At 30.7% G+C, this 22,747-nt stretch overlaps 1 protein-coding gene across 5 annotated transcripts in view; it reads left to right on the top strand.

Moving 5' to 3' along the window:
- Window positions 1-22,658, top strand: part of LOC143240524 (uncharacterized) — a 36,873-nt gene extending 14,215 nt beyond the window's left edge. For 4 of the 5 annotated variants that reach the window (XM_076483081.1, XM_076483083.1, XM_076483084.1 and 1 more), the window contains exons 5-7: window positions 8,708-11,926; window positions 17,159-17,283; window positions 19,309-22,658. In XM_076483081.1, coding sequence (XP_076339196.1) covers window positions 8,708-11,926; window positions 17,159-17,262 — 3,323 coding nt within the window. In that variant the 3' untranslated portion in view covers window positions 17,263-17,283; window positions 19,309-22,658. Of the gene's footprint in view, window positions 1-8,707; window positions 11,927-17,158; window positions 17,284-19,293 lie in introns of all 5 variants that reach the window. The other variant, XM_076483082.1, reaches the window with a different exon arrangement.
- Window positions 22,659-22,747: the final 89 nt, after the last annotated feature.

The raw sequence follows: 22,747 nt of genomic DNA, 5'->3' as shown, positions 1-22,747 counted from the left end.
TCAGTCCAACCAGATGAATTTTCTTTTTTTACATGTTCTTGTGACATCTTATTGGAGTGTTAACTCAGCCAAAGCAAGTTCCAACTTTTTCACTGTTTTTTAGTGGTATTTGCTATAACTGTGAGTTAGATCATTATTTTTGCCATTTTCTGGCACTTTAAGCTCTGAGTGCATAATAAAAGTGACAATAAATCTTGTTTCCCAAACAGCCAGACAAAGCATTCTGTTTTTTCCATGTAATTTATGTTTGTATAACTAAGGTGCCATTTAGTTGAAAATTCCAAACATTTTTCTCTACATCAAGGAATAAATTTATATTAAAGCTTATCAAAGTTTTAAGTACAGTGGTTCCTTGGTTCTCGAACTTAATTCGTTCCAGAAGGCTGTTTGAAAACCAAATAAATTTTTCCCATAAAAAATACTGTAAATTAAATTAGTCTGTGTTACAGACCTCCAAAAATTATGCATTATGAAGCATTTTAAGTAAAAATATTGCTTATTTATACCTGTATAATAATACTTACATGCATAAAGTCAACCACAAAAACTATAAACACAATAAAAAAACAATAAATGAAAATTTAACTGCACTTTACCTGTGCTGAGAAGAGCTGATGGCGTAAATGAAAGGTGGTGAGGAACGTGGTGAGTAGGAGGGTTATTACTGTTTGGAAGGTGAGTCACCTTCTATAAAAATGTCAGTTAACTCTCCTTCTGGGTTCTTTCTCTTTTCTGTCTCTTTGCACTGCTACAACCTGCTTGAGACTCACTGGACCTATTTCTCACTAAAAACTTGTCTAATGAGGTTTGTTTCTGCTTGGCACCCTCCCCATGTCTCACCACACTATGTTTGCCACTTCTCTTCCTAAATTTTTCAAACTACCCCCTACTAGCCTTAAAGGCATCACTTGTTCCAGGGGTGTTTTTCAGGAGGTCAGCATGCAACTGCTTTGCTTTCTTACAAATGATGGTCTCAGAAATGCTATCACCAGCTAACTATTTTTCATTTACCCAAATCAACAACAGTTTTTCTACCTCTTCCATTGTTTGTGATCTTTGTTTTGTAAGCACTGTCACTCATTTTGTAACATCAGTGCCTTTGATGACCTCTTTATTTTTCAGTATGGTGCAGACTGTAGACTTAACCATACCAAACTGTGTAGCAAGGTCAGACAAGTGAACTCCACTCATACTTTGCTATGAGATCTTTTTTCACCTCTATTGTGTCTCTAACAACTTTTTTTTTTGGTTTGCTGCTTTCATTATTCTTCTTTGACCCCATGGTGGCTTATTTAATCAGAATATTTAGAAAAACAACAACAACAAAACAAAAAATGAGAACGTTCACAGCAGATTTTAGCGGGGGTGTGGACAGGTGCGGGTAAAATGTTTTGGGCAAATTTAGCGTGGGCCAAAAATGGTCGAAGGGTCATTTGGGTCATCAGTTGGATTATTTCAGGGGTTTGGGCCATGGCAGCTTGGTTTGGGAACCGAGTTTATGTTCGACAACTGAGACATTGTTTTCTCAAACAATATGTTCAAAAACCGATTTGTTTGAGAAGGGAGTCGCTCGAGAACCAAGGTGCCACTGTATATTATATACAGCAATATTCATGATAATAAAGGATAGTACTCTACTTAACTAAGTTTTCAGTAATGAAGCAAAGTGTGAAAAATTATAACATTATGATCTAAAAGATGGAATTAAAATTGAGATGAAAAGGAAAGTTTAGCATATAAAATCATTATAAAAGTAGTTATAACAGTAGGATTAAGTATTACTATTGTAATGCTGGAAGTTCAAAGAATAAACTAGATGACTGATATAATTGGAGTAACTGAAACATGATTAATAGATGATTTTGATGGCAGAAATGTCTTTGAAATACATGATCATAGGTTATTTAATAGGGATAAAATAGTAAAGAGACTTTATATGTAATATGTGAGTTACATTCTGTTAAAGTTAAGAATATTAAGGAAAATAACAAGAGATTGAATCCATTTGTGTATCTGTTAGTGGATATCAAGGGAAAAAAGTCTTAGTAGGAATCTGTTATAGTCCACTGGGTGAAACTGAGAAACTTAACAGTGAGTTTAAGATTTGAGCTGTTGTTATGGGTGATTTTAATTTCAGATATATTGGTTGGGAAATGATAGTCAAACAATGAGAGAGAAAGGCTTCTGAAAACTGTTCAAGATGGATTTCTTCACTGATTATTAAAGAACCTACCAGAAATAATGCTATTTTAGATTTATTCTTAATGTGTAAATGGTTGAGAGGGTGGAAATTGGGGAACACCTAGGTACAAGTGATAATTGTTATATTAGGTTTGGTGTTTTGCTGCATATGGAAGTCAGGAATGATATTTTGATTCCAAATTAAAAAAAAAAGCAACTTTTGAAGGAAAGCAACAAAGATTATCTGTTGTGAATTGGGCAACTGAGTTATTTGAAGACATTGAGCAAATGTAAAAAATTTTCAGTACTCTGAACAAATATATTCCTCACAGAAAGAAAAGGGTAGCTGCAAGTAAAACAAAAGCAGATGGAATCACAAAGGGTATAAGAGATAAAATTAAAGTAACATAGATTTAAGAAATATAAATTGTCTCATAACATAGAAGATTATAAGAGATCAAGAAAGTGGTCAAACAGGAACATTCATAAAGATGTATGAAAAAAATTTGGCTTAAAACATAAAAATTAAGAGCAAATATTTTTTAACAACATTAATGGTAAACACAATGTTACAATGGGAATAGGACCCTTGAGGGATGACAAAGGAAGACTTGTATCTGATTATTATGAAATGGCTAGGTTATTAAATTCTGCTCTTTCTTCAGTTTTTATTAATGAAGATTTAAGCAGTATTCCTCATCTTGAATAATTAATAAATGAAAACAAAGATGAATTAGACAATTGGATAAATTTTGAGCTTGTTAAAATAAAATTGGAAATTTTCAAGAATGACAAGACTCCTGGGCCTGATAATATTTCAGGGTTTTAAATAAAATCAAGATTAGATATGTGAGCTACTTATGACAATATTTTGCAAGTCCATTTATAGTGGTAAAGTACCAACAATTTGAAAATTAGCTAATGTTACTACTGTCTTCAAGAGAGGTGATAGGTGTCCCAGTAACTATAAGCCTATCAGTCTGACATCAGTTGTGGGAAAAGTTTTTGAAAGACTGATAAAAAGTACTTTGCAAAGTTATTTAACACAGTTTAGAAGTTTACTGAATAGTCAACATAATTTCACTGAGAGAAAATCGTGTCTTAATAATATTTTGAAATGCTTTGAAAATGTTACTGCATAAGTAGATGAAAGTAAGGATTTAGATTTGGACTATCTGGATTTTCAGAAAGCATTTTACAAAGTGCCTCATAAAAGGCTTGTAAAGAAACTTATCTCTATAGGTGTGGTGGATAACTAATGGAACAGAAGAGTGGCTTGATAGAAGAAAGTAGAGGGTTGGTATATATGGAGTTCAGTCAAACTGAATTAATGTTGCAAATGGCATACCTCAGGGTCAGTCTTAGGACCATAGCTCTTTTTGATTTACGTTAATGACACAGATGAAGGACTGGTCAATAAATTACTTAAATTTGCTAATGATATCAAGGTCTTGGATATTGTTGGCTGTAAAGAGGATGCTGCTGATTTACCAAAGGATTTAGATCATTTAGTGAGTTGGGCAAATAAATAGCAGATGGGTCCTAATTGTAAATGCAAGGTATTGCATGTGAGTTATCATAATTTGAATTGTAAGTATAATTTGGATGAGAATAATCCAGGAAAGGATCTTGTTATGATGGTTAATTAGGTTTTGAAGACATCTGAGCAATGTGTTTTTGTTAGTTGTAAGGCAAATAGGAATTTGAATTATATCTACAGAAATACTGAATACAAATATAAAAAGGTTATATATACAGGCCTGGCATGGCCTAGAGCGTTAAGCATGCGCTTCATAATCTGAGGTTCGTGGGTTCGCACCCGAGTCGTGCCAAACATGCTTGCCCTCCCAGCCGTGGGGGTGTTATAATGTGATGGTCAATCCCACTATTCGTTGGTAAAAGAGTAGCCCAAGAGTTGGCGGTGGGTGGTGATGACTAGCTGCCTTCCCTCTAGTCTTACACTGCTAAATTAGGGACGGCTAGCACAGATAGCCCTCGAGTTGCTTTGTGCGAAATTCCAAAAAAACAAAACAAACAAACAAAAGGTTATAGTTTCATTGGTTAGGCCACATTTGGAGTATTGTGTTCTGTCTTGGGCTCCTTACCTTTGGAAAAACATTAAATTATTTGAAAGGGTTCAGAGGATGATTAATATAATGGTACCTGGGATGGAGAGGTTGTCATATGACGAGAGGTTATAATCCTTAGAATTGTTTTCTCTTGAATAAATGAATAAGAATAGTTACAGGGGATCTGATTGAAGTGTTTAAGATTGTAAAAGAAATTGATAATGTTGATGCATCAACATTTCTCATACTTAACAGCAAGAACTGTAGAACTAGAGTGCACAAAAATAGACTTGGGCAAGGTAGAAGCTGTATACAGCTAAAACAGTTTTATTTTTCAAATATGGTGGTTGGTCTATGGAATAGGTTGTCTTTAGATGTTGTGGAGGCAGTAAATTTGAATGAGTTTAAAAGAAAGCTTGCTAGATATATGAATGATAAAGACTGGACTTATTTTCATTTTTGAGTTTGTCTTAGCTGATGGGACAGTGAAGATAGACCAACAGGTCTCTTGTTCTTCCTGGATATTGTAGTTTTTTTCATTTTGGATACAAGTTTTAATTCATACAATAGAACATTAAACATAAGATATACTGTTAGAAACATTTTACCTCATTAAATAAATTAATGCTTTTCTTCCTTGAGCTATTTATTACACTTTTTCACCTTGTATTAATGAACAAGTCAATATTAATAAAAAAAAAGTTCTTAAAAGTCACTGTTATTCTGATTGAAATATGCTAATTTCACATAATTAATGTAATAACTGTGTTTGTCCTTGGTAGTGAATAGAAATAAACTATATTTCCTAGTTGTTGTAAGTTTAATTTAAAAAATAAACAGAAGTCTGTTTTTTTACACTTTTCCCAATACAACATTTTAAGATTAGACCTACAACTACTGTAGTTCACACTGTGATATGTTTAAGAGGTAAGTGTTGTCTTTTCCTGTTTCCTCTGATAATTGTAATCTTCAGTGTATGATGATTGTATCTAACCTAGTAAGTTTTTAATTTTATATTGAATCACTTGTGTAATAGTAGATTAAAAACTGTACATAAAAGAAATTAGTGTTTACAGTCTGGATTTGGTCTTTTTGTTGTCAACAGACTGAGTTATGTAGGCCACCTTTTCATAACAGTATTGGTGATCCAAAATATAATTAATTTTTATTTCAAATATACAAAAAATAGAAAGTTCTGAAACTATTTCTACTTAATTGGCTTTCTACCTAAGCTATATATAAGGTATATAATTCTGTTAGCTGGTAAAACCAAACACTACAAAAACAATGAAACTGGAGTCAAATATTCCAAACCTGGTACATTATACAACTAGCCTCATTAGTAATTTTTGTAAAGTAAAATCTAATTTGTCTGTGTGATTATAAATAATCCAATATGAACTGTTGGAGAGAATTATTGATATATATTTTTTCTTGAAAGACAAGATGGTATATAAAAGTTTTGGCATTATATTTTTGACTTTCTAACTTAACCCTTTCACAGTGGATCATGGGTCATGTCATCCCATTTGTTGACTCGCATTCAAAATTTTATTGAACTACTATTTTATCATTTATATCAATAAGTTTGGAATCAAATTGTAGGTTATATTTCAAACTTTAACATTGTATATATGAGTTAATTTCTTAATTTAAAAGTAAATATTAAAAGAACACATCCAAATATAGATTTTAGTGAGTCACATACGTTAAATGCAACATTGTTTAAAATTAGGTGTTTGTGATGTCAAAATATTAATTCTATAATTTTGTACAAATTAGGCACTGAAATTACTAATGTTGACAAGCTGTAATATAAAATAAGAACCTTGTATGTTTTTATTTTGCTGAGATATGGCTTATATACTGAATCAAACACAGTAGCCCTATTCACCTCTTTACATTTTTGAAAACAGTCCTTTATATGCAATTAATTCAATATATGACATTAATAACCAATCAATGACTTAAAGTGTTCCCAGAGTGGTTTTCTTAGTCATTTTAATCTGTGAAAAGGCTACCACACTCTTTCGATCAAAGATTTCAGTGAGGTAGGTTATGTCTTTAGTCTGCTTGAAGTTCCATATTTTTAAAAATCTAAATGCATCTCAGTTGCTAAGCTTGATAAATTATAGTGGAATTCTGTGGTATCAATGTCATTATTTATGATTTTTTTGGTTATTGAAATGTATACATGACACCTAAAAAAATTTGTTTGATATCCTCCATGTGTGAAATTTTAAAAGGATTAGCAACCTGTCAGGCAGTAACCTAGTGTAAAGGTCATAGGAAGAAGAGATAACTGTTTGCTTTACTTCTTGATTTATTGTTTTATATTTTAAGAAAAGTAAATTTAATAATTTATTTCTAAATGGTAATAATCTATATACATATATATAATAATAATGAAATGTGACTGTATATTACAAAATGCTAGTTCACTGAAACACAGCCAAGAAAGGAAAGACATCAGTTTTATAATGTTGGACATGTAACCTGAGTGCATGTACACCACATCAGTATAAATTATGTAATGTTAACTAGTTAGCTTGGCATGACTGCAAGGTCAATATAATAAAAAGTAATAATCATATAGCATTATGAGACTTAAGCTATTCAGACTAAACATTTGAATATTTGTATTATAATATGTAGTCATTCTATCACAAAAAGGGCAACATTTACATTTATTTCTTTTTTTCATGATCAAGTGACAGATGCACATAGATTACAGAAAATAACAAAATACGAAGTCTTACTGAAAACAAACATTTGAGATTTAATTACGAGGTCTATATAGAGATTATGCAAAAAATAAAGATTTTTGGAGCTAAGAATAGTTATTTAATCATAATGTGAAATCATTTTGCACTCAGATTAGTAATGAGACAGACTCTTATTTTCACAAACAAATATTTAGTAAAAATATTTCATTAAAAAATATGATTTTTTGTATACAAAATACTTGCAATCTTTACTAAAAGTCTGCCAGATTTTTTGAAGATACACTTACTGTATCAAAAGTTATAGTGCAGATACTTAATGTGTGCAAATGTGTAGACAAACTTGTGTATATTATACTGAGCCAATTGTGAAAGGGTTGAGTAAGGAGCTTGGAGGCTATAAATTTATACAGTGGCTTATCAGTATCAATAAATTGTGCAATTAATGGCACCCTTGCAGCAATGAAGCATCACCTTATATGGAGAAATAATGATTGTGAATTTTCTTGTATATTTCTATTTGAAATTAAGAAATTGAAACTTGTATTAAAATCTGTATTATGAACTAAATTTTAGTGCCTTGTTTGTTAACATGCATTAGATTTGGGTGAATCAAAGGTGTTATGCAGAAAAAAAAGTTTTAATTTTAGAATATTTTCATTATGCACTAGTTACAAAATTATTGTTAAAAACACTGAAATATATTTATTTTATAATTGTCCACCATTTGCCTAATTGTACAACTTTTTAAATGCAGTTTCCTTACAGTAAAAATTTTACCTTATGTACATAACTTTTATTTCTCTTCTTTCTAATAAAAAGTATTTCTTTGCTTTGCCTATTTATAAACATTCTTGTAATTTGTTGAGAAATTTGGCTGTTCTAACTATTAATAGTGTTTTATTGCTAAACAAAGTTTGTGTATTTGCAGTTGTTAAAATAGCAGTTTTATTGAAACATTGTCTATTGAAATTATATTATTGTGTATACTGATTCAGATAAATATGTGAAAGATCACAACATAAGCTAGTGCCTCAATTCAGCATGATACTTTAGTCATTAATACATCATATGTGTAGATGCATAATTTGTTTATTTTTTTAGCATAGAAAGTGTGTGATTTTGTCAATTGCAGTGCACTTCATGGTTATTTTTTCAGTCTGTTTTTATTGTTTGTAGAGTTATTAAGAAAGTACAATTTGCTGTTTATGTTACTGAAGAAGTATATTACCAAAGGAGTGACAAGGAGTTTTTCTTCCTTTATTTTTGTGTAAATGGAAGTTATGACTTCTTAGAGATTAATATAATTAGGTGACTTTCACATGTGAAAAATTTAACTGACAAAGAAGGTTGTGGAAAATTTCACTAAATCCTCGAAAGTTAATGTGTACCATATCTTCAAGATGTTACTTGAAATACAATACTTTAAACCCATTTTGTAATCTTAAAGCTTTGTTTGACTTTTAACTTCTGTTGTTACATCACTGTTTATCACTGCTCAATTGCCAACTAGTTTAGTGATGTGGCTTATTTTATAAGAGGAGAAAACCATAAAGCTACCCTCCTTGGTTAGTTTTTCTTCTTCTCAATCTCAATAGGTTTTGAAACTGAACTAAGGAATATGAAATTGATCCAGTGTATGAATTGTAATGTTTACATTCAACTAAGTATAAATGAATCAGTGTATAATCTTAGATTAATGTGATTTATTATTTTATTTTTTCCTCATTGCAGCAGACGAAACAAATTCAATGCAAACTAATGAGAATATCTGTGATACATTTGTGGAAGACCAAACTGATGAAGAGGATAATGGAGCAAGTAAGAAACTGAAAGTCAGCAATGATGCTACACTAACAATGGATGAAAAAAATATAATTGAAGATACCAAACCTCATCAAGATGATCTTAAGTTGCAAAGTAACCAACTCTCTAAAATGACAGAAATTGAAAAAATGGATGATATGGAATTTGTAAAGTCTGCAGAGCAGATTCAAAATAATTCAGCAGTAAAGAAGAAGCCTCAAGGTTATCCTTTAAAAAATGAAGAAAAAGAAGTGTCATGCTTGAATACTATTGTTAAACATTTTCTGGTTGAAAAAGAAGAAATAGGAGAAAATGGCTTGTTATCATCCAGTTCTCCTGCAATTGAAATGAGTGCTGAAAATGGCCAAGCATCAGGGTCTTGTGGAACTAGTCTTAGCAGTGATCCCAGTTCATTACTGCTATCAAGTACATTTTGTAAGAAGGATAGAGATGGACAAGGGCAAACAATGTCAGAATCACTAAACAAAGGATGCTCAGAAACCAAACTGAAAGATGATAAAAATAAGGCACTTTGTTTAGATTCCAAACCAAATTTCAATATTCATCAAGATATCTCAGATTTCTTTTTCATAAATCCATCATCTAAAAATAATACTTTCATTACTACAGAGACACCACTAAATACTGGCCACAAAAAGCAAGCCTGTGTAACTAAGAAGGTGAATAACTGTATTCCAGTGTTTGAAAATTCAGGTGGAGAGCAAGGTGTTTGTGTATTATGTATCAAAAGTAAAACCTCAACTCCATTGGTTGGAATTGTTTCACTGGATAGGTCTAGGTATAGAGAGGATGACAGTGAAATGACAAATACTTTTTCTGTAAGAAACACTGTTGATTTTTTCCCAGGTAAGGAACAGCAATTTGTTAAAGATCCAAGCATGCCATGTCTGATATCATCAAGTGGTGATGTACTTGGTTTAATCAAAACATCTGCTTCACTGTTCAATACAGAGTTTGATGCTAGTAAACCAGCAAATTCTCAAAAGGAGACATGTAAAGAGAAGTTTGAAGCATGTTGTGGAATAGGAAAGGCATGTTATTCTAAACCATCATCAGAAAGTAATATTAATAAAAAATGGCAGTTGCATAATGAAGATGGAAGTAGATTACCTATTATGGACTTGAGAATGAGCAACAGTCAGGATAAGAAGAAAGGTGCAACTTATGATTGCCATGCAGAGATGTTATCAGATGTTTCATATGGCCAGGAGGATGTACATACATATTCAACCCAGAACAGTATAATACCTACAGAACACCTACTAGATTCTGTAAATTCCACACTTCAGTATGCTCATAATGGAAACACAGAGAATTCAGATCACTTTGTTGTAAGCAGTGTGTCTAGTAGTAATAGTTGTAGCCCCAGTAAAGGTCATCAAGGATTTGAAAAGGACATGTACAGGGGCAGTGATATGACACAAAAAGTTGTTCATGCTGCTCTGTTTCAATCAGATATTAATTTAAGAGCCGAGTGCTGTGATAAAATATCAACAGATTGCAATGTTAAGAAATCACTAACTGATAAATTACAGTCTACATCAGCAGACCAAGGTAAATCAGTTAAGGTACACAAAGAAAGAAGCAATTGTACTGGTGAGGAAATGCATACAGAACAAAAAAGTGCTCTGACAAAAGTACAAGAAAATGTAATCCTTTCTGACCACAAGACACAACTGGCTATTCCAAACAAATCATTATATACTGCATTGAATAAATTTATTAATAAAGAAGCAAGAATTCCTAAATATGATTTATGTGTTTGGAAAAATGAGGTTATTTGTAATAACACTGCTCCTGTTGATTTATCAGGCCTCCCTAATACAGTGACTGAATATGGTACTAATGCATTAGTTAAAGATTACAGTAATATATTAAGCTTGCAAGACAGAGTAGCTGTATGTGATAATAATGTACCAGTGATTGATCAAAATTTATCTTGTTTACATGACAGTAAGACATCACAGTCCAAAGAAAGTTGTTTGTTAAACATACAAGGCAAGACTACTAAATGCGATAAACCTTATAACACATCAGTAATTAACTGGGTTGGTTTACCAAGCTCCTATGACAGTGTTACTATATGTGATTCTTCTCTACTGCTTTCTGACAAAGATAACTTTTCTATTATGCATGACAAGGTGTCTAATTGTAATGATGCATCACTTAACAAAGGAGGCAAATTTTCTGACAATCAGTTTTTAAATAACTGCCACTATAAAACAAATATTGTGAAAAATTTAATTGATACACATTTCACAAGAAAGATATATAATTCAGAAAACACTTCACTTATGAAAGAATCCAAAGAAGCAACACTTCTTCCAGTGTTGAAGACCACTACTAGGGATGAGCAACTCATCAGAAAGAACCAAAGTTTAATCTTCCAGAAAATGTTTAAAGAAAGTGATATTGGAGTTATACAACAAAAATTGGACATTAATAACTATTCTCACATAGCTATTACAAAGAAAGGGTCTAAAACAGACTGTGTGCAACAACACTGTGCTCAAAGCAAACAGTGTAATAGCATAAAGGAGTCTCTTACAAATTGTGATTGTGAAGCTCTTGATAATATAACGTCTAGCAAACTCCGTGCTATTGAAGAAACAAATAAAAAAGGTAAAGTGAATCATGTTGATATGGAGAAAAAATTCAGCCATGCCCAGGACATTGATTTTAGCCAAACCAGAAATAGTAAAAGGCATATAAGGGTTCTTAATAAAGAACAAGATAAATTTTTGGTGAGTGGTTCAAGGTCAGATTATCATCAAAATAGCTTACAAAAACAGAGTGGAGGAGAAACACAAATAGTCATTATGGAAGAGCATTATTTAAAGGATAAAAAAGATGCTTTGAGTTTTGGTCACAAATCTAAAAAAAAAGAGAGTTTTTGGAGTTATGCTTTGAATAAAAATATTCCATGTATAAAGCAAAGAACTGCCAAATTCCAAATGCCAGTCAGCGGTCATGAAAAACACCTACAATACCACAGAAAGCCAGTTATTAGATCAGCCAACTATAAACACTTTCTACAATGTAGTATGAAAAAAAGAACATTTTTCAGTTTTAAAAGAAAGGTATACCTTAGTAGCCCACAAGGTAGAAAGAAATGTACAAGGAAAAGTAAGTATGAAACTTTAATAGCAAGAGTAATATGGAAAATAAACATTGTATCTGCCCTTAAGATCTTGTTTATGTCTAATAAATGTATGTATTGTTTGTGTAGAATTATAACTACATAGCCAATAACTAAATGCACTGACTCGTTGTTTGAGCAATAATTGAATGTACAGATTAAAAATTGTGATAATAGATATCTAAGGTATTGTTTATATAGAAACAGTTATTTCTGAATCAGTGTCACTTCTAGGATTTTTTTCTCAAATGAGTCAAGTTCTCCACTGACTTCCAGAAAGTGGGTCATCCATGTAAAGAAGTAGTCATAAAAGCATGAAATGAACAAATAATCTTTATATGAAGAACAAGTAAATTGATTCCTTGCAGTTTCTTTCATTTATGTATGTACCAAGAATATCTACACATTCTTTACAAAACATAGATTGCAGTTATCTTCTCTGCACCTCTTTCCTTTATTTCTATTTTTACATTTTTTGATAGGAAAATGTATTAATTTTTGAAATGCTGCTAGAATATCTTTGTACCTTTTGTTTTTTCCTGTCGATTTTAATCCTCGATGTCCCATAAAACCAAGTAAAGTTGTAATGTGGTCAGTCACGTTCATTTTCATATCAGAATGAACCAACTAATGTTCAGAATTTTATGGTTAAGATTGAAATCTGTAATTATGAAATAATTCATAATACATTATAAAGGGTGAGCACACATGAAAAATTAAAATCCATACTTCTATTTTTTAGCATGAACTAGTATGCCTGCAAATGATTATTTTTCACCAGTGGCAATCAAAATAGTGTAAATATTTAAAGTACACAACCTAAAAGCAACATTGTGGCTGAACTGATCTGTTTTGTATAAGACTGTGATTTATTTTCTTTAACAACTAGATGTCTTTATTAGCAGGGTAAACTTATGTATTTAAACTCAAAATACTGTCTAATTTATTAAATAGCAAGATGAACTGCTTTCTTTTCACTAATAACAAAATATATTGACACTCATTTGCTGAGTTGATGGATATATTTATGTTTTATTATTTGGACTTGCTAATCTGTTAATTTTAATATAATAGCTAAACACAATGCTATTTTTCGTGACAAGCTACTGGATTATTGTAATCTGGCAGTCGGAAGTTAGAAATTATAAAGAAGTTACGTTAGTAATTTGATGTGATTTGTATATGTTGTAATTAAGGAGGTAAACATCTTATTGCCTACACAATTATAGCATGATCAGAAATGTCTTTTCAGTTTGTTTTCTTCTGGAGGTTAGAAGGATTGGTTTGTTTCACAAGTAAGTTATTTCTTTCTAACTGTATTTTCTCCTCTGTTGTACACTAGTAACTCCTCAAGTTTGTCCATGTTGGGTATATACTTTCAAGTTATATACTGACAACAAAATTTCAAATACTGACTGTTTTTGTGGAGTACACACTGTGATATTGGAAAGTCCTTCCCTTCTGCAAAATTATATAAAGCATGCAGTGATGTTTATGATTACAAGAGCTCCATAAAGCCGTGACATCAGCAGTGGTTCATTTAGTTGTGCTGACAGTAGTAGACAAAAATTGTTCGAGCTTGAGTGTAACTGTTTTACAGACAGACATTTTCAAAAATCAGTTTGTTTATGGTGCACTGAGAAAGGTAGGCCAAAAAACACAAACAAAAACTTCTACAAGTGCCTGGAAAAGTAAGTAGCTCCAAAAGGCTGGTGTTAAGACAGAGTTTAACAATAAACAGAGGTGAATTCAATGAGTTCCAGGCTGAGGTAGAGAAACAAGTAATACTCACCACATAATATTTTTTAAAAAGTCCAAGTTGCATTAATGGGAGGTTGCTGTGTGAGAAACCTCACGAGTCACAGGACCCAAGTTGTGTGGTATCCACTGCTTGGATGACAGGTGAAGATGCAATGGTTAAAAGGGACATTTTCCTTGACACATCATGAATCCCTGATCCCTTAGGAAGGCTGAGTGAATTCTAGGGATAACTTTTTATATTATGACTCCTTAGGTTCATTCACATTATATTCAATGTATATCTCAATAGCATTGGCTTTTTCCATGATGATATTGCCTAAATTAACTGTTTGAATAGCCTAGGATTGATTCCTGGAACATGATGCATTTGTTGGACATTTTTCCTGGGCATGCCAGTTGTTAGATCTCATTCCATTTTTTTAATACCACTTACGGATTCCTATACGTCGAAAATGGACCTTCCAGGAAATATTTTTGCGTATGCATCTGAATGTTTGTGTTCCATGCATTCATGTACATGTTTGCATTTCTTGTTTACCTATGAAAGGGAAGAGACAATATTAATAGTTGAGTATTGCTGTGGTCACTAACATACTACTTTGACCTTGAATTCCTCTGTACAGGAATTTCTGGGGAGATTCCACAAGGATAATTTTGCTGATAGTTGTGGCTAGAACAAGTGCCAGTGTGAGAGGTGTTTTGAACACTGTATCTGTTACTAGTGTTCAGATTGGTTGTCCATTAAACCTTTGCACTGTCCTCAAGATGTTGAGCTTTTTGCAGCATAACATGTCCTGTTGTAGGACTTTTTTTGGTAGATGAAGACAGTGTGCACCCAAAAGTTTTAATTTCTTTATGCATTAAAATAACTATATAACAATCAAGGAACACTGCAGAAATAGTTTTGTAAACCTTTTTTACTTGTATCTCAATTTTTGCTTCTCCAATTTTTTTATTAAAACAAAAAGATCTAGGGACCTTTGAAATATCAAGATGACAAAACAGTGAAGTTAAGGCTGTTGAAGGAATGAATAGCCATTGATATAATCTCCACAAAACTTTGCATTTCTCAAAAGGAGGTAATAGTTAAGAGGGATTTTCTTAAGATCCTCAAGATGTAGATTCCTGCTGAACTTCCCAATACAAAAAGTGTCAGCTCTCAGAAGAATCTCCACTCAAAATAATGAAATATTGAGCTGACTAGAATGACAATACTGACTTCACCACGACAGCCTTAGCAATGAATGATCACATAATATACTTCTAACCCTCATTGATGTTTTTACTACCTGTACTTTGGAAATTTTTAAATACACATTGTTGTTCTTTAACCCCTTCTGGACCAAAAGGGTACAATTGATATCCCTTGATTTTGTCTTTCTCACATTGGAAATATTTAACCAATATTTAAATTTTAAATATTGCATTAAACATAGGACAAACTTATCATACAGTATCTTGTTTTGGGTTTCAAAAAATAAATACATTTTATTTAATTTTTCTATCAGATTTTGTAAAAATTTGTTCTGAATCAGTTTGAGAGGAAAAAATTTGAAATGTTTCCTTTTGTCTTAAAATTTCTGTCTTTTTTAATGTTGATCAATTAACTTCTACTTAATTTATGTTTATTAGTATACTTCTTTTTCAACTTCATTTTGATTACTGAAGTAATCACCATTTCTGGCTATAAATTATGAAAAACTGAATAAATTGAAAAAGTTTTATTGATAGCTTAAGACTTTGCAAGGTCAGGATACTTGGCAGTATTTTTCATTTATAGTATTATTGGCCAGAATAAATTTATTTAATAAATGTGTACCTCCTTTTCAATAAATTGTAAGATATTTATATTCATTGAATGCATTAAAGTTAACAGTAATATCCAAGAAACAAGAATTTGAGTCATAAGAATATTTTGCCATCTTGACCTGATGTTTGGTCATAAAAGATTGTTATAACTTTCAAACAAATGAAATTTCCCATCTCAAAACGTGTTTGTAAGTCTTCTAAATATTACATTTTTCTTCTCTACAGGAACTTCATCTGATCACTTTCTCAGAAAACCATAAATTAGTTCTCAATCTACTTTTTTGTCTAATTATTTTCAAAGCTATTTATTAGTTATTTCCACACTTGTATGGTTTCAGAGCATGCAATATGAACATAACCTCCATCATAATGTTATAGAAAAGAAAAGGAATAATATGAGAGAAACAAGATGATGGGGATAATATTTTATTAGCTAATAAAAACCTATAATTTAGGAAAGGCAGAAAAATTCTGAAACAACCTATGTGCTTTGTTTATGGGTAAGATTTCTTGAAAGAATGCAGGATTGTATGTTTGAACTTTTTTTTTACAATTATATTTGTTAATTACACAAAATTAATATCACTAAGTAACAAAATATTTATTCTAATATTTTTTTGAGCAAAACAATATTTAAAATAGAATAATTACTTGCACATACATTTTGCAACCATTGGCATGTGAAAAATGCTTGTTGGTACTGAAAGGGTTAATTCTGAGCTAATTGCAGAGACAGAAAGCATTGAATGTTGGAAAGAATTACACTGCCTTTCTTATCTGATTCACACCTCTCTTGTTCTATACCATTCTCAAAATGGGTTGAAGAAAAATAGATACAGAGAATTGAGACTTGGTACATTAGGCCCTGGACTCAAAAATCTTCATAGTATTTACCAAGTAAAGGCCTTCTTAGTGATTCATGTACCACCTGGTTAACCTCAAAATAATAAAGTAGCTGAAATTTATTACAATTGTATTAGAGTGACTGTTTCCACAGTCTTTTCTACAGACTTATGGTCAAAATAAACATATGATTGTAGGCTGTTTTGTTTTGTTTTTTCCAACTTGGACATTTGTATTGCTTTTGGCATGAGGGAGTTTTTAACATTGCATGATAAGTACATGGCTAATGGCTAGAAATTTCTTGAATATTGGAAATGATTTGAAGAATATCAAATTTGAGTTTTGGATCAAACTACATTAGACAGTTCATACATTATTTGGTCAGCCAGTTTGTTTACCACTGTAAGTTTTGAATTTATTTTCAGTAAAGTCCTATAAATGTGAGAAATACTCCATGTTTTAAAACAATTTGTAAGCGGAATTTAAAATATCTTAGATATAACTTATTAATGTAGTTAGGCCAAATGTGAATGTTGGTTATGTTAAACATGGAGTTTGAAGTTGAAGAAATAAAATGGTTTAATTACTTTAACAGTATACTGGACTGTCAGTTATCCTTTATACTAAATAATCAAAAAGGACTTTCTTGACAACAGAAATCATTACAATAACAAATATGGTATTTTATAGAAAAATGAAAATATATTAAAACTACAGTTTTCAGAAACTTAAAAACGTTTTCCAATTATTACTGGGAAAGCATTTATTTTACTTGTCTGAGTCTGCTTTCTTTATTTAAAACTTAGAACAAAATGAAATTATCTGTGCTAAAGCAGATAATGAGAGGAAAAGTCAAGGACATGGTACTTCATCAGCAGTGTGGAAAACTACTGACTCATCAAAAATATGAAAACAGCTGTGATTCAAGTTGGTATGTATTTTTTATGTATTTGTTTACATATATACATGTTTTCTGTGTATGTATAGATACACAAATAGCCAAGGGAACTTTGATGAAAAAAGACAAAACATTTTGACAGTTGTACATAACTATGTAATTATTGTATACTGAAAGAAACTAAAAACTAATGTAACAAAGTGTATCATGTTTATTTGTCCCAAGGTGATTTAATATGTTGTACATTATATTTAAAAATAGTATTTCGACATAAAATAATCTCTGTCTCGTTATTTGAACCAAGGACTTGGACAATGTGGCAAAACAGAAAGTCTTATGTGTTATATAATTACGTACTCATGCACAAAGTACAGGTAGAACCCCCTTTATGTGTCCTCTGGTGACTCAGAGGGCTTGTAATACTGATAATTGTGTTTCTATACCCACAGTGGGCAGAGCATATATAGTTGTGTAGCTTTTTGCTTAAAAGCATGATCAGTCAATGCAGAGTTAGATTATTAGGCCCAAAATATGAAAGACAATTACCTCATCTAACTAACTATTCAATGACAATAAGTAAATTTTATAACTTTAATGAAAAATATTTTTAAAATAGAGTATAATTAACTGAATCTAATTTTGTAAAAGTGTAGAATTAAAATCAGGTTATTGTTGATTTTAAAAGGTTTAGTTTGTGTTTTTCCACTCCAACATGGTATATGTATTTGTACATATATATAGTGAGTTAACCTATATTTATACTTTTGTAAGAGCCATTAAGACCTATGGAAATGCTATTTTGTAATACAGATATAGATCCTGTGGTTTATATTGATAAATAAAAAATAGTTATACATACATATATTGGTAGAAATGAGCCAAAACTGCTCTTCTAAATGTTTCATTAGGTTACTTCTGCTACTAATGTACATTTTGGTCCAGTACCTTAAAATAATTATTTGAAAATTAATTATTAGGTGACTTTCATTTATTCACCACAAATGTATTACTTAAAAACAATCAAGTGATACATACATAAATCATTTGACTATATGTGTGTTTGGTACCATGGTAATAGGAGAGTCAGATTGTATTCACACATTGAACAAGCTGCACCAGAACATCTGAGAGCATGCCTTATGTACATGTGCATCATCAGTACTTGATTATTAAGATTCACTGTTTTTCTGCCTCCTAGAAGTTTTGTAAGTATAAATGTATGTAACTGTTTCGATATGTGACATCATTTTTTGTGCATTAAAACTGAAAACATTTTTAAAATGGGGTAAGCATATCATAGAAAAAAAACGTATCTATTTGTCAATCAAATAACTCAACTTAAGCATAACAGACATTAAAGTTTTGCTTCATTATTAATGCTAACCCCAACTTGTGCATAAGAAATGGAGACCATTTTTTCAAAATTCCCTCCTAATTTTTTTTGTAAAGGTTAGTATTTGTATGCTTACCAGTAGTAAAACTACTGATGGAAATTTCCTACCACAGCCCATATGGCTGTACAGAATTCTGGTTTATCCACCTTGTAGTTTGTTTGTTCCTCAATAAGATGTCTAACTTGTGTTTGCAAGGAAAGGAAAACGTTTGTGAAAATGGCAACTGAACATATTATTAATTGGACAGTAGAGACAATGCCATGGACTGTTAATTTGTAATCAAGCTGTTGAGAATCATTTTTAATAGAAACATGAATACAATAAAGTTAGTAAACAACAATCATTACTCTCCAGGTAATGATAATAAAATATTTATTTCAGTTAATGATTTGTCATTGCAACTTTGATGAAGCTAGTAATACAAGTTCTTGTACCACCATCACTGTTAAAGTTGTATATTTTTATTACTATTATTAAGAGAAGAATAAAGGTTGTTGTTGTACTTTTCTTTTTAACCTAAATGTCTGAATCTCTCCATTATACCTTAGAAATTTTGAAAGTGTCAGATATAGTAATTATGAAGTGTAAAAGGGTGTACAATAGTTTTTGTAATTTAATATTTTTGTCTCTAAGCATATTAACCTTTTAGCTTTGTACAATTTAGGCCAAGGTTTTCTCCAGCTAGCCAAGAAGAAGCCATCATCTATGCACTGTTAAAATATTATAGTACTTATGAAGACTGTTAAGTTTCTTGTACTTTATCATTATGCACATAATACGTCCATGTTTCATCCATTGATGTGGTAAGAAACTACTGTTTTTTTTAATGACCAAATAGGTGGTGCTCTTTTAAGGAAAGTAAGTATTGTTGTTAACCTCATGCATGATTTCATATCTGAGGTATGAGAGTAAAGAAAAATAAGTTTTTCATTTTATTTATGCAGAATATTTCAATACATTTTGGAGGATGATACTTAGAGAAAAGGAAGAGTATTCTTCAAATTGTTGCATATTCATGAAAGAGCTTTTTAAATATTCAGTTAGTTATTAATATACTGTGTAGAGAATGTATCTCATTTTAGCAATTGTCTCTAAGAATAATACCTAAATAGGCACAAATTTTAGAAAGATTAGTGACGTGGATTGAAGTGCATTATATTTAGTGCCTAATCCATACGAGTACCTGAAGCCACCTTTAATATCAGGTGCTTTATTTTAATAAGATTTTCTTAAGTGTTTCAGATTGTGCTTTACTTAATAAAGCCAAAATGGAAGGCTGTTTGAAATGTACATAAAAACATTATCATTAATTTACAATTTATTTTCTGTAAAATTAGATACATATTTTATTTGTGTTTTAAAATTGTTAAAAATTGCATTGAAAGTTCATATAACATCCCAAATCTAGAGTAACTTGAGTTCTGTATATGAAAGGTAAGAAACCAAAGTTTTTTTGGCACAGTGAAAGATACAACTGTTTCAAGAAGTTTGGTGATACAGTTACCATAATCAGAACTTGCTGGTTGAAACAACTAAAACACTATCTTTCGTTGTGCCAAAATTATTTTTAAGCTATCACTCTTAATTTAAAATAGCAAAATGTGCCTGAAGAGAAATTATACTATTATGTGTATTGGATTTTTTTCTCTGTGAAAAACAACAAATGCATATTACCAATAACAAAGTAAAAATTTACAGAAATGATTATAATAGCATTTGGACAATTTCAGTATTAGTATAACTTTTATGGTTTGGTCACCTTATTAAATAAAATCATTTTAAAACTTCTTACTTGAACCACTTGTGAATCTTCTGAGAAAAACTATATATATATATTTTAGGGAACTTATATAATTATATCTAAATGAAGTTAAATGAATAAACAAAATAATGAGGAAGGACTGTGTTAAAAACAGCAAATCCCAACCTCTTAGTAATTATACTATAACCATAAAATTTTCAAGCCATAAACCAAAACACATTAACATGAAATTAAAAAAAACAAAAAACAATTTTTCTTTTAAATACGCTGCACACTTTTAAAGAAAGGATCTTGGAGCACAAACTAAAATATGGGATTACAAAATGTATCTTAGGTTTTGGAGGTTGAATGCAGAAATAGGACCCACATTGCAGTGGGAATACACTGTCTATCAGTTTTAACTTCTGATTTGCTAGTCTCACATAAGAAAATTAGAAATTAGGACAACATCCCTCATCTATATCACCCTTCACTGCCTGCATACAGTTATGGAAAGGTGATTGCTCTACCAAGTTAGATAAATATAAAAAGAGATGAAAAATAATAAATAAAAAATCTGAAAATAAGGTTATACTATTTGGGGGTAAGCGAGATAAAAACCTCTTGAAGTTAGCATTCCTGCCCCCAATATGGTAGAGGCACTAATTAACACGACATCAGCAAAGTGATAAGTTACTGTGACTCATGCTTTTGTATGCAGCTTAAGGTGCACATCAGCATAAAGTAGTGCCAAGTTCTAAGATGACCTTAGTTTTAACTAAATTTTTTGTAATTTTTGATAGAATTTCTCTGATTTTACTTTATTTATTACAGAATTTACTAAAAATGTACAGAAGATATTTTATTTTTAATTTAATGTTAACGTGTTTGGGTTTATGGCTAAAAGTTTATGGCTAAATAAATGTGTGTGTATATATATATATGAATTACTGGCTGCTAGCACCTTATTTAAATTAAACAAGTTACCCAAGATTGGTTGCCACTTGTGTTCTTTTTTGTTTGTTTTATATAGTTAGATGTGATAAACTTAATGTTGTTATTGTTATTGACACTTTGAACAATCTTAATTATTTATCAGTGGTTTAAACCAAATTGAAGAGTAGGTCAAATTTAGTTAGTAGCTTTATCTTTGTTAATGTTTTTATATTTTAATGTAACAAGTCATGTATTATTTGTACATATGTTTATTCACAGGTTTGGTGTTTTTTTTTTTTAAACTGTGTACATTATTTTTCTCCCATCAGAATGGGAGGATTAATTTTTGTCAGAAACAGTTTGAAGTTATGGTAGTATGTATGTATGAATAAGCAGTGATTTCTATGTATCACCTACCTTAGCTATTAAACATTGTGTTAGTCTTATCTGAATACACGACATTATAAAGTCAGTGGACCAAAACTAAGAAGCTATATAATTTGTTATAACTCATAAGATTTTTAATTACTTGATTGAACGAGCATGTTTTGAAACAAATATTTGTATGTTTGAGTGATTATAGTTTTATTCCACTCCACATTATATATATATATAATTATATATATTGTCAAATGATAAGTTTTCATTTATTTACAAGATCCTTTCTATGTCATATATTGTTTTTATAAAAGATCCAAATCAAGAATATGGGATGTGTTTTTCTCATTGTTTGAGAAATACAAATTTTCATTTCGTTTTCATAGTGTATAATTGTTTTTAGGAAAGAAAGTGTGATTTACAAAACCATAATGAAAGTGGACTTGTTTTTAAACAGATACCTACATCAGTATTGGTCACTAAATTAAAAATGTCAAATATTTCCAGTCTTATTGTGATAACATTTATTTATTTTATCTGAGAATGCTCTTTCATAAACATAGCATTTTTAGCCCTATTTGACAACAGTTTTGTGATTTGAAAATGTCTATAATTAACAAGTAATTTCTAATCACTTTTCTTAACACTAACTTTTTTTGGGTTTTATTATATACTTAACACTTGAATTCTAGCCCTAATCATGAGCACAGTGATTTTACTTGTCTGTTAATATGTTTATTATAGATTGTGTGTGAAATTAATGTGAAGACACCTCTGAGGTAAAAATTTAAAATATTTGTAGTAAAAGATATTTTTCTAAACATTGCACTTCATGTTACTCATCAGGGTACTATGTAACTTTAAAACATTTTCATACATTAACCTCATTATCTAAGTTTTTCTTCTTGTCCTACATTTTGAGTAATTATAGAAGATTAAAAATGATTTGACTAGTAAAACAATGGAGTTTTTATTTAAAGTACAAAATGAACTATATAGAAACGATTACAAATAGTACATAATTTAGTTTTCACTCTTGTTGCCAACA

The sequence above is a fragment of the Tachypleus tridentatus genome, chromosome 13 (assembly GCF_004210375.1).
Source record: "Tachypleus tridentatus isolate NWPU-2018 chromosome 13, ASM421037v1, whole genome shotgun sequence".
Taxonomy (NCBI): Eukaryota; Metazoa; Arthropoda; class Merostomata; order Xiphosura; family Limulidae; genus Tachypleus; species Tachypleus tridentatus.
Note: the sequence above shows the minus strand (reverse complement) of the source record. Positions and strands in the feature narration are given on the sequence as shown.